A 14083-nucleotide genomic window follows, 5' to 3' on the forward strand; every position below is an offset into this window, starting at 1 on the left:
ATCCCACATTCCGATTTCTTAAGCATCACCACCCACAAGTGTATAATCCTTCCCTCGATTATTGATTGAAATAAATGGTATACCACATTAAAGTTCCATTTCTTAAGTATTATATCCGACAAATATATAATACGTACCACAAAATTGATGGAACAATGTGGTATACCAGATTAAAGTTCCATTTGTTAGGCATCACAACCGATAAATATATGACCCTTCCCTCGATTATTGACCGAAACAATGTTGTCAAATCGTGAATCGTATCGCAAATCGTTTTTCAATTTTCTAGATCGAATCGTATATGTAAATCGAAAATCGTAAGATTTATATCTAAATATATATATTAATTCATTAAATATAATAGCTCCAGTTCAATGTATCTCTAACTCAAAACTTAGAATTCCATATCATAAATTCATTAAAAAATAAAATGTAAGATGTTCTTCTCCATTCTTCTTCTTCATTCTTCATTGTCATTATCAAGATCAAGAATATCTAAATCAAGGTCTTCATTAGGTGCATCATTATCTGACTCCGAAGATTCATCTTCATCAATAAGTTCTCTCTCCTTTTCTTTTCCTTTCCTTGACTTTGTTAAGTTTCTTGGTCCTGTACCAAAAATAAAGGTGTTCAATAAGCTGATTTGTAGATGTGAAACAAATTCCAATCATAATTGCATTAAAACTTACGCCGACGTTTTCGAAGAGTTTCTCCTTCAGTGTCAACAAAACAATCTCCAATGTCCATCCATGTTGTGTCTTCTGGGAGTACAGGACCCTCTTTCTCAGTTATCCACTCATTATCGGACTCCATGTCTGATAGACAAATCGGATCTGTTCCTTGTTCTCTTTTTACTTGTCGTTCCTCGAGTCGGAGATTGTACTTTACAAATACAAGAGCATTCAAGCGTTTTTGTTCCAACTTGTTTCTTTTCTTTGTGTGTATCTAAAATCGTATATGTGAGTGAGTAAAGATTCAATTCTGAATGTAGAGTTATAATTTAAAACTTATTTGCTACTTAGCTATTGTAAACAGTGTATTACCTGTTCAAATGTGCTCCAATTTCGCTCACATCCCGTAGCACTGCAAGTTAAACTTAGTATTCTAATTGCCAATCGTTGCAGTTCTGGACAATGACCTCCAAAACTGTCCCACCATAGAGCTACATACGAAATTTTTAAACGTTATAATTTATGAAAATATTATGCACTTGACTACTTGAGAAAAATTAACAAAAGTTTGTAGTTTGTAAACCTGGTTGCCTTGAGGTTCTTGAAATCTTTGCCATCTCTCTTCCAAATGATCCTTCTGCTCTTGAGAATTGATCAATCTGTGAATCAACAAGTCTTCTTTCCCTTGAAGTAGGACACATTCTTTCAATGGTGTCATATAAACCCTCTTTAATCTCTTGGTCTGGATTAAAATCATCACTGTAATGGAATTTAGGGTTTAGGAAATAAGCTGCAGCATGTAATGGTCTATGGAGTTGAAGATTCCAACGCTCATCAATTATCTTCCACACATTCGAGTATCTAGATTTCACTTTGCCAAGATTTTTCTCTATTTTCTCCTTTGCTCTATCCATAGCTTCATAAATATAACCAATTGATGGCCTATCATCAGAATCGACAAGACGTAAAACTTTCACCAATGGAGATGTACATTTGATTGAGAACTGCACTCCAGGCCAAAAACTTTTATCTGCCAATACAATATCTCTTACTTCGATTCCTTCACTAGTTTTTGAAAAAGAACTCTTCTCCCACTCTGACGAAGCAAACATTTCCCTCAATCCCAATTTTTGCTCATGTATGCTTTTCAATGTAAGAAAACATGTGGCAAATCGTGTCACTGCTGGCCTCAAAAGCTCTCTTCCCTTCGTATGCACACGCATTAGATTCAAAACCCAAGTATGTTTGTAAATATAAACTGATATTCTTTTGGCTTTTGCAATCACAGATGCTTGCATTGGCAACTGCCCAATGTCACCAAGCATAAGATCCACGAGATGCGCTGCACAAGGTGACCAAAACAGATGTTTCCTCTTCTTCATTAATAAATCCCCAGCTTTGACATACGCTGCAGCACTATCAGTTACTACTTGAACAACGTTTTCCTCACCCACCTCTTCTACAACATCATCTAACAACTTGAATAGATTTTCGGCATTTTTGGATATATCAGATGTGTCAATTGATCTCAAGAAAACAGAACCCAATGGACTATTCACTAAGAAGTTAGTGATAGACCTTTTCTTCCCGTCCGTCCACCCATCAGACATTATAGTGCATCCAACCTTCTTCCATTCTTTCTTATACATCTCCATTCTCTCACTTACTGTATTTACTTCTTTCTTTAGATTAGTATTTCGTATCTCGTGATACGAAGGTGGCTTAAGTCCACGACCAAAGCAACTAACTTCATCTATCATTTCCTTGAAATACACGTCTTTCACAAGGTTAAAAGGGAGAGCATTCGCATAAAAGAACCTAGATATTTTGGCACAACATTTATCTCTGTCACCCTTCTTCCAAATTGCATTAATAGTGTTTTGTTTCTTGACAACTCCATGATCCTCCATAGTTGCTTTCCTTTTTCCCTTAGAATCAAGAATCTCTATATCAGGCTCAAATGCTTCTTCTTCTTCAATCCCTTTTTTTGCCTTTTGCGTTGCTTTGTCATTCAACATCTTCTTAAATTTTTCATATACCTCTTCTGGATTCTTAGTACAAGCAGCGACATTCTTCTTTGTCCTTCCCAAATGGTGTTTCATCCTATAAACACCACCCCAATAATCGTTGGCACAATAATTGCATTTCACGTGGGTCTTGCTTCCATCTATAGGCATACAATGTTCCCACGTAAAATCGTCGTTCCCCTCTTTTGTTTTCATGTTGAACTAACCTACATTAAAATAAAAAATATCATTATTCATTATACTGACTATCTAAGAAACTAAAGAGATACTAACCTAATCCTAAAAACAGTAAATTATATTATTAAAGTATTAATCTATTATAGTATTATACTATAATAGTATATCTATGTAAAGTAAACTAACACTAATAAAAACTAAAAAGTAAGAAGATAGTAAACTAATCTTAGTTAAAAACAGTAAATTAAATTATTAAACTACAAAATAATAAAGTAAAGCAAGAAACAGTAAAGTATTAGAGGTTATTTAGTGGGTAATAGATTATAATATATTAATATAATACTATAATAGGCTATAAATTTATAATAATAACCAAAAAAGTAATAGTTAGAAGTTAGGGCAGAGACTCACCTACTGGTTCTAGAGAGAGAGAGTCGTGAGAGAGACTTCGTGAGAGTGATTTCTAGAGAGAGAGAGAAGAAAACGATCAGAGAGAAGAAGACGATCAGAGAGAAGAACCCCTTGATTGAAGGCAAGTTTTTATGGAGAGAAGAAGATGAAAAAATATGGAGAAACCCTACCTTTTTTATTGTTTTTTGCTGATGGACTCTTGGTTGAAGGTAAGTTTTTCTTTCCAACTTCCTGTTCGATTCTTTCTAGTTTCTATGAATATTTTCCTTTGATGACCTTTCAAATTCTGGGCGAAATTAAAATCGTGGGATTCATGGTGAATCCCACGATTCGCGATTCTAGTTACGATTTGGATTACAAATCGTGCGATTTTTAATATTTGCGATTTAAGAAACGATCTGAATCGATTTCCTCACGATCCGATTTAAGGCGTACAATTTGCATCGCAAATCGTACGATTTTAACATCATTGGACCGAAATATATAGTATACCACATTAAGGGTCCATTTATCAAAGCATGACAACAGACAAATGTATAATCCTTCTTGAAAATATTGATGCAAATTTATCGTATACCACATTAACGTTCCATTTTTCAAGCATTACAACCGACAAATGTATAATCCTTCCAGAAAATATTGATAGAAGAATGTGGTATACCACACTAAAGTTCCGTTTCTTAGGCATCACAACCGACAAATGTATAATCCTTCCCTTAAGTATTGATGAAAATATATGGTATACCAGATTAAAGTTCCATTTTTTAAGCATCACAATCGACAAATATATAGTCTTTCCCTCAAACATCGATGGAATAAAGTGGTATACCACATTAAAGTTCCATTTTTTAAGCATCACAATCGACAAATATATAGTCTTTCCCTCTAACATCGATGGAATAAAGTGGTATACCACATTAAAGTTTCATATCTTAGGCATCACAACCGACAAATGTATAATCCTTCCCGAGAATAGTGATGGAACAACAAGGTATGCCACATTAAAATTCCATTTCTAACGCATCACAGTCGACAAAAGTATAATTCTTCCAAAAAATAATGATTGAACAATGTGGTAGATACCAGATTATAGTTCCATTTTCTTAGGCATCACAACCGACAAATGTATAATCCTTTCCGAAAATATTGATGGAACAATGTGGTATACCGCATCAAAGTTCTATTTCTTAGGCATCACAACCGACAAATGTGCCTTCCCGAAAATATTAATGGAACAATGTGGTATACCACATCAAAGTTCCATTTCTTAGGCACCACAACCAAGAAATGTGTAGTCCTTCCCGAAAATATTTTGGAATAATGTGGTATACCACATTAAAGTTCCATTTCTTAGGTATCAAAACCGACAAATATTTATTCCTTCCCGAAGATACAAATGGAACAATGTGGTATACAACATAAAAGTTCCATTTCTTAGGTATCACAACCGACAAATGTATAATCCTTCTCGAAGTAATTCATGGAACAATGTGGTATACCACATTAAAGTTCCATTTCTTAGGCATCACAACCGACAAATGCGTAATCCTTCTCGAAAATTTTGATAGAACAATGGGATATACCACATTTAAGATGCATTTATTAGGCTTCACAACCGACAAATGTATTATCCTTCTCAAAATATTGATTAAACAATGTGGTATACCACATTAAAGTTCCATTTCTTAGGCATCACAACCTACAAATGTATAATCCTTCCCGAAGATAGTGATGGAACAATGTGGTTTACCACATTAAAGTTCCATTTCTTAGGAATCCATGCCGACAAATGTATAATCCTTCCCGAAAATATGGATGGAACAATGTGGTATACCACATGAAAGTTCCATTTCTTAGGCATCACAACCAACAAATGTATAATCCTTCCCCAAAATATGAATGGAAAAATGTGGTATACCACATTAAAATTCCATTTCTTAGGCATCACAACCGACAAATGTATAATCCTTCCCAACAATATGGATGGAACAATGTCGTATACCACATTAAGGTTCCATTTCTCAAGCATCACAACCAATAAAGGTATAATCTTTCTCTCGATTTTTGAAGGAACAATGTGGTATACCACATTAAAGTTCCAATTCTTAAGCATCACAACAGACAAATACAACTTACACCATGATGCTAGCGGTACGGTATCTCACTTGTGTAATAGCCCATGCAATTATTACTAGAAGAATATGACACATGAAAAGCTTGACTTTAAAGTAAAAATACTAAAATATAGTACATACATTAAAAAAAACAAGGGCATACACCATATAGCCCACAACATTAAGTTTCACTCGCTAACTTGCAAAACCATACCCTCGGCCTCAAACACTACGTTGGGTGTGAAACCTAACATAAGAAGTACAATTTCTAAATAATAAGAACTCATCTTTCTTAACTAAAAGTAGAATAAAGGAACTTAAAGCCGCTTTAAGACTCTAGTGAATGTCTACTGCAGACTTTCAATTAATCAATATGAATTTTTCGGGTTTCACCTAGCAGTCTCTTCAAGTTGTATGAAAATAAATCTTGTTAACCCCGTGATAGAGTTGTACTGGTGACCAAGAGGTTTTTACAAAGTAAAATTGTGAAACAAACCAATCAATCCAGAGAAATTAACTAACCTTGGTTTCGATTATCTCTTGCTATCAAAAATGATTTTTGCTTCAGTACTTGTAAGCAGAATCTACCTACACCTCAAGGTATTTGGTTTGGTCCCACTCTCAAAACACTCAAGAGCATTAAAACCGATCATATAAAAGTTATCCACTAAGCCTTTTATAGTCCACTACATTTTATTTCATAGCAGAGAATTGCACCTCGAAAATCAATAAACTGAAGTCCCGCTTATGTTTATACTTGGTTTCCTGGTCACTTTTGGAAGACGTGAAAGCAAATACCTGGATAAGCTACAAATGCAGTGTCTCCGTATTAGAAGAGATATTTGGCGATAAACTTGTGTTGGTCTGAAGGGACTGTTATAAACGATTGGAGTATGTGGGTGAATAAAATATTCTAATCACACTGTTAAGATCCAGGACATTGATGCAAAATATGAGAATTCTTCAACAATAAGAGGAACTATAATTAAACTATACACAATATTAGTAGAATGAGTCAGTTTGTTCTTCCTATTGTGAATAAAACTAGAATTAGTCAGGTCTATGGAAACTTATCAGTAGAAAAGGAAACTTGCAACCTCTTTCCATAAATCTCCTGGCGGTCTCAGGTAATGGCATGAGTTAAAAAAACAAAGAACAAAGAAGATTTCATGGATACAAAATACTCCGGAGTATTTTATGAAAGATGGATGACTATAGAGATTATTTTACTAGTAGAGATAACTGATTAAGATGCGAGCTCATATGTAAATCCTATTCTGTTGATATGGTTTATGTAGGAAGAGAACTCGTGAGGTATTAAAACATTTTCAAAAATGACCTGCACATTTGAACATTTGAACTGATAAAGATGCTAGCAGTTGCAAATCTTATCGAGGTATGCAGATATCAAAAAAACCATCTAGGTTCTCATTGTCATAAGTTAGATGATTTCTCGTAAAAAGTAACTAATCAATTACGACAGATGACATCCAACTATGAAACTTGAAAAACACAGATCCGAATATTTGCAGCCAAGTCGAGAAGAAAATCTACAAAGATGTCATGGAAATTATCCTAAATTGTATTAAAAAAAAAATTATCTTAAATCTTTCAAGTGCAAACTAAATTGTCAATTCTGGTTGAAGCAGTTAACCAATGAACAACTGCGATAGAGACTACAACATAGGTGAACTTTTACACCCGAGTTCCGAAAAAGCTTTCGGTATCTGAGACCAACAAATGGACACAAACGAATCGTGATCCCTTAAATTTCAACTCCAAATAAAAAGAATCTAGTTTACAAACTAACCTGATATCAGATGTCTACTTTCCCGTCTTAGGTTGCTTCCTGTCACGCTGTTTCTGCTTTAACTTTTCAATGTTCTCTTTGACAATATATGCCTACATAAATAACATTTCATATCAGTAAATTAGTATTGTCAAAGGGAACTGGAAGTGTCATCATTTTAATGAAGTCAAATGCAAAAGCAAATATTTCCACAATCAAATGGCACACAAGTTGCAAAGAAACATCTTCAGTTTGCGTGGTGGCAGGACAAAAACTGATTGGCCGTGTTTGGTCGTGATCAGGACACCAGATATAAGCCACATAATCCCAACCAACCCCTAAGTAAACAACAAAGGTAACAACTCAAGGATCTCCCTTACTCCCGGTTCCTTGACAGTTACAACCCCTACAAAAACCACACATATATAAGAGGAGTGAAACCTTATCGATTTTATGTTCTCTCACCCTCTGGCATGAACCACTATTATATGCCCAACAAGCATTCAATTATTTTTATTGTATATGATTTTTAAAAAGGTAAATCATCATTACTATATAACTGGCCAGAAAGACACCAAAGCCAAAATAATAAGTTACAATGCCTGCACCATAATTTCCCCATCTATAAAACAATATCACGGTAAGAGAATTATGTGCTAGAATTTCTTCTGTACTAATATAAATGGAACAATACATAAATCCAAAAAATTCATCATATTCGAATAAAAGAGCCTATGCAATGTAATTCCAACTTTACAGTTTGACAATAAATTCTCATCTTACTGCTTGGACAATAGGAAAAAGATGAAGGAAAAGAGTAAGGCCACTAAACCCTTTGACAGTTGCAAAAAAAGAGAAAGATGAAGTTAGCCAAATATGGCCAAAGCGAAGCCCTGTGAAAGAAAATGAAGGGAAGTGATTGACTAATGTTTCATGATACTAAGAGTAAGTAATTGAATTCTTCTCTTCAATTCCAAGACCTTTGAAGGAGAGCCTAAACAATAACTTTTCAAAAAAAAATTGAGACTCAAGCAAATGTGGATTTTAGGCCCCTTATTAGAGAAATAATCCTAAAATAAAAACATTAATTTTAATTTAAATTTAGAAGTAGTAAACTATGAAAGGAGAAAGTAACAAAGGATGATGATGGGTATCATTAGAACAAAAATTCAGATATGCGCTAAAATGAACGACTTGTGAACTAAAAAAAACTTATGAAAAGAAAACAATTAAGGAATTATTTAAAACATATATAGATTACTCAATCATTTACTCTAACATACGCATCAAAGGGAAAATTAGTAGAAAGGACATTGATCCCATACCTAAACACTTCTTGAATAGAGATATGTAGTGAAACAATTGTTCCAATTACCATCATCAAGCTTTTATCCACTACAAAACGATGAAAGAAAAGAAACACTTAAGGGATAAATAAGTAACATATATAGTTGGTTGATACTATATCTATATTATTAGCTGAAGCAAGATTTGCATGCTTCGGCCATAGTTGGCCGAATAGTATTAGTTCATATGTAAATCATGAGTAACATCAAGTATCTGTATGGAACCACTAAGGATAAATTATTGTTGCACTTGCCTCCAGAAAACCATATTAATGTTCATGGTTTTGTATGTCACGATGTCCATTTTCTGTGTTGGGTTTAAACTAAGAGGTCTTCGACATTAGTTCGTTAGATCGGAGACGTATTTTTCTCATACTGAGTTATACTATTGATCTCATGGTCCAACTACTCTACTACTACTACTGCTCTTTTTCTGTGTTGGGTCTAAAACTAAGAGGTTTTTTACATCATTTTGGTACATAGGAGACGTATTTTTCTCGTAATGGGTAATACTGTTTATCACACCGTCCAACTACTCTACTACTACTACTCCTTTTTTGTGTTGGGTCTAAACTAAGAGGTCTGCTACATTATTTTGGTATGTCGAAGACGTATTGTTGTCAATAATGAGTACTATTGATCACACTGTCCAACTACTCTACTATACTACTCTTATTTCATCCTATTTAGGTCTATAACCTGATTTTTAATTAAATGCACTAAATATCGAGTTGCTTCCTACCATTAAACAAATTATAGATATCTCAATTTTTGTGTTGGGTCTAATCTTAAGAGGTCTGCTACATTATTTTGGTACGTCGAAGACGTATTTTTGTCAATAATGAGTACTATTGATCACACGGTCCAACTACTCTTCTAATACTACTATTATTTCATCCTATTTAGGTCTATAACCTGATTTTTAGTTAAATGCACTACATATCGAGTTGCTTCCTACCATTAAATAAATTATAGATATCTCAATGTTTCTTGCAAGTTACAACACAAAGTAGTAGGGCTGCAGTTCAGACTTCTAAATTGATAACAACTTACACCCAAAAGAAGGAAAATCTGAAACTGATTCATTTAACACTTTCTAAGCATGATGAAACCACTTCAATTTCACACTTGACATTTAATCAAACAGTTTCTAAGCAAGAGAAAACCAGGAAAAAAATACTTCTAAGCAAAGATCAAAGTTCTTAAACAGTTTAACAATGAAATTGGGGAAAATGATGAAGGCATGTCTAGGGGAAATTATGGAATCGAAATGATTAGCGGAAAACATTACCTTGAAGGCATGTCTAGCGAAAAATGATTAGTTAAACGATTCACTTCCATTCCATTCTTTACCCTCATCGCCATCAATGACAACTATATACAACAATTTTGGCATTTCAGCCATCTTTGATTTATTCTCAGAACTTTAAACTGCAAAATTTAAGCAGTTAATAAAGATCAAAGACTCAAAAACAACCTATGTTTATTATTACAATCATGAAAAGGAAAGATTAAGATAAAACAATGGTAAAAAATTCTTAGATATCCGAACCTGATCGAACATCTAAACAATGTGGTATACCATATTAGAGTTCCACGTTTTAAGCATCACAACCGACAAATGTATAGTCTTTCCCCCGAATATCGATGGAACAAAGTGGTATACCACTTAAAGTTCCGTATCTTAGGCATCACAAGCGACATATGTATTATCCTTCCCGAGAATATTGATGGAACAATGGGTATGCCACATTAAAGTTCCATTTCTTACGCATCACAGTTGACAAAAGTATAATTTTTCACGAAAATATTGATGGAACAATGTGGTATACACCACAATAAAGTTCCATTGTCTTACGCATCACAACCGACAAATGTATAATCCATCCCGAAAATATTGATGGATAATGTGGTATACCATATTATAGTTCCATGACTTAGGCATCACAACCGACAAATGCATAAGCCTTCACGAAAATATTGATGGAACAATGTGGTATACCACATTGTAGTTCCATTTCTCAGGTACCACAACCGACAAATGTATAATCCTTCCAGAAATATTATGGAACAATGTGGTATACCACATTAAAGTTCCATTTCTTCGGAATCAAAACCAACAAATTTTCCTTCCCAAAAATACAGTTGGAATAATGTGGTATACCACATTAAAGTTCCATTTCTTACGCATCACAACCAACAAATGTATAATCCTTCTCGAAATTATTAATGGCACAATGTGGTATACCACATTAAAGTTCCATTTCTTAAGCATCAAACCGGCAAATGTGTAATCCTTCTCGAACGTATTGATAGAACAATGTGATATACCGCATTTAAGATCCATTTTGTAGGCATCACAACCGACAAACGTATAATCCTTCTCGAAAATATTGATGGAACAATGTGGAATAACACATTAAAGGTTCCATTTCTTAGGCATCACAACCGACAAATTATATTCCTTCCCGAAAATATTGATGGAATAATGTGGTTACCGCATTAAAGTTTCATTTCTTAGGCATCACAACCGACAAATGTATAATCATTCCCGAAAATATCGATGGAACATTGTGGTGTACCACATTAAAGTTCCATTTCTTAGGCATCAGAACCGACAAATGTATAATCCTTCCCGAAAATATGGATGGAACATTGTGGTGTACCACATTAAAGTTCCATTTCTTAGGCATTAGAACCGACAAATGTATAATCCTTCCCGAAAATATTGATGGAATAATGTGGTTTACCGCATTAAAGTTCCATTTCTTAGGCATCACAACCGACAAATGTATAATCCTTCCCGAAAATATCGATGGAACATTGTAGTGTACCACATTAAAGTTCCATTTCTTAGGCATCAGAACCGACAAATGTATAATCCTTCCCGAAAATATGGATGGAACATTGTGGTGTACCACATTAAAGTTCCATTTCTTAGGCATCAGAACCGACAAATGTATAATCCTTCCCGAAAATATGGATGGAACAATATAGTATACCACATTAAAGTTCCACATCTTGGCATCACAACCGACAGATGTATAATCTTTCCCGAAAATATCGATGGAACAATGTGGTCTACCAGATTAACGTTCTAGTTCTGAAGCATCACAACTAACAAATGCATAAATGTTGAAGGAGCAATATGGTCCACCACATTAAAGTTTCAATTCTTAAGCATCACAACTGACAAATGATGAAACAATATATTACGTAGTACATTAAAGTTTCTTAAGCATCCCTACTTTCTTAAGCATCATTATCGATAAATGTATAATTCTTCACACTATTATGAAGGTGCAATAGTGCAAATAAGAAAAAAATATAAACTATTAGGTAAAACAAGACATATACACCATGTCCTAAGCATCAATACCAAAGATTGTGGAATCGTTCCCTTAATTATTGGTGGACAAATAGAATATACGTACTTGCATAAGGTAATAACGAGAACTTCTAAAATATAATGATATAACTAGGAAGTGATAGGACCACAAAGCAACATGTCTTCAAGTAATGATAGATGTGCTTAATTAGTTGCAAGAGAGGAAGACAACAACAACTTTGTATAAATAAGTTATAGTCAAGACTTTGAATTCATCGGTACTATCAAGAAAATCATCTCGAAAAGCGTGTTCCTCCGAGTAAAAGAAACTATGATGGTCAATGTTTAGGTTTTTATGCAATTTAGATAAAACGAATCAATGTAAACGACCTGAGATTCCAGAATTGAACAAGTAATTCCAGAAATGATTCGGTTATGATCCAAGAAATAAACGAAGAGAAACAAAGCGATTGATTCAGAAGGAAGATAAAAGCAGAAATTGATAACCCCTATCATGATAGAAAGTTTCATTGACTAATAAAAATAAACAAACAGTTAATATCAAAAGATCAAGATAGACAACCAAATTCTGTAATTTAGACTACAACAAGTTGCAGATCGGCAGAGATTTGACCGTATAGGAAAATAAAGATTATATTATTAATCCAAGACTCAGAGCACAGATACAAAAGACTTCTTACTTCAGCATGCAAGAATTATACTTTCCAACCTTAAATAACGAGATAAAACAGATTAAAGTACTACTATGGTAATACAGAATAGGAATTAAAGAGCAAGTAGCTACCTTCTGATATATTATATTTAACTTATAAGTACGACCCTCGGAAACAGTAGATCGATAAAAGTAGAAAAGCCCTAAATATACTACGACCTAAATCCAATAGGATATGATAAGCACAATAAAGGAACACAATAAAGAAAAAGATCTAATATCAAGTATCAATGAATATTTTGGATTAGAGTACTTCCCTGGCTTGCTACTAGTTTGTTCCAAGTTGAGTTCCTTAGCCTGTTGGAGACTGAATACACCTTTAGATTAGATATTTCCCCAATCTGAATAGGATTATTTAACTAAATGTGATGAAACCTAGATCTAGGGTTTGGGTGTTTATTACTATGAACAATAATTGGAGTTGGGAGATGGAATTACTGAAGTCTACCAAAAGGTAAGGTTGTAAGGTTGTAAGGTTTAGAGATTTTTTGGTATTGGTATGAAGATTGGAGTTCACTGTAATGGATTGGTATTTACTGGTATTGGTATGAAGATTGGTGTTCAATCATAACCTAATAAAACCGTTTAAGAATGTTAACACATTACATTACCTGTAGATCTTTTGACTGAAAAAAGTATGGCGATGATGGCGACGCAATAGACCCTTCTTGCCCTAAAAAAGTATGAAGATTGGTGTTCACTGTAAATCTGTAATGGATTGTTGGATGGATTGAGATGGAAACCTAGGGTTACGGTAGAAAGGAGAGAGGGAAAAATCGCTACAAACCCTTTCTCCTCAAAAAACCTCTCAGATCTTTGTTTTGTTGATTTTGTAAAGGACCGTTGTTTTGTTGATTTTGTAATCAAATTTTCTTGGAAAGTCTCTCAACAAAAAAAAAAAAAAAATTCTTGGAAAGTTCGTGAAAACTACGGTACATTACAAAAGGTTGAAAGGACCACCAATTGGTCTAGTAGTTTTAATTTGCTTGTGCCACCGTTAATTTTAATGGACACAGCACACAGGTGTCTCTAATACCTATATAGGAGTGATAGGACCACCCATCGGTCAAGTACTTCAAATTTGTTCACATGGAAAACATATAGGTCAGAGAATTGGTCATTAGTCTAGTAGTTCTAACTTTTAATTGTCTTTCTAAAAAAAAAAAAACTTTTAATTGCTTGTGCCACCGTTAATTTTAGGTGACAATTCCATGTAACGACAGACTAGCTTAAACTTTCTCACCGGAAGACAATGAAATCGCCCATTGGAACTATTCAGAATGCATTACGTTTTCTCCTTTAAGTTTTTTTTTTTGAAGTCAAGAGAAACATTTCCATAAATAAGTGATAAAATCACAATTTTACATGGACGATAATTCTGATTTCTCTCATCTGAAAACTTCATGAGAGTTACATACCTTTAAATGCAAAGTGCCTCATGAAGGGAAAGAAATTGGAGTAGACACAGACACAAAGACCCTAAAGGT

At 34.0% G+C, this 14083-nt stretch overlaps 1 protein-coding gene and 1 long non-coding RNA gene across 6 annotated transcripts; both read right to left on the minus strand.

Annotated features, from left to right (window-relative positions):
• Positions 1-244: 244 nt before the first annotated feature.
• Positions 245-2673, minus strand: LOC147549757 (uncharacterized). The gene is made up of 3 exons (XM_086668385.1): positions 1232-2673; positions 1044-1166; positions 245-945 (listed from the first exon to the last, which is right to left on the minus strand). The coding sequence occupies exons 1-3, from the start codon at positions 2579-2581 to the stop codon at positions 679-681; spliced, it is 1740 nt and encodes a 579-aa protein (XP_086524511.1). The 5' UTR covers positions 2582-2673; the 3' UTR covers positions 245-678.
• A 3054-nt stretch (positions 2674-5727) lies between these two features.
• Positions 5728-13610, minus strand: LOC147549758 (uncharacterized). 5 transcript variants are annotated; one of them, XR_015237275.1, is made up of 7 exons: positions 13208-13478; positions 11621-12903; positions 9827-10087; positions 8515-8584; positions 7211-7302; positions 6118-6207; positions 5728-5988 (listed from the first exon to the last, which is right to left on the minus strand). It is a non-coding gene; the product is annotated as an uncharacterized LOC147549758 (long non-coding RNA). The 5 variants fall into 5 exon arrangements; XR_015237273.1 differs by having other exon boundaries at positions 5914-6198; positions 9827-9966; positions 10088-12903; positions 13208-13610; XR_015237272.1 differs by having other exon boundaries at positions 5947-6198; positions 13208-13422.
• Between the last annotated feature and the right edge of the window lie 473 nt (positions 13611-14083).

The sequence above is a fragment of the Eschscholzia californica genome, unplaced genomic scaffold (assembly GCF_041429995.1).
Source record: "Eschscholzia californica isolate CP2 unplaced genomic scaffold, dmEscCali1.0.p SCAF_3, whole genome shotgun sequence".
Lineage (NCBI taxonomy): Eukaryota > Viridiplantae > Streptophyta > Magnoliopsida > Ranunculales > Papaveraceae > Eschscholzia > Eschscholzia californica.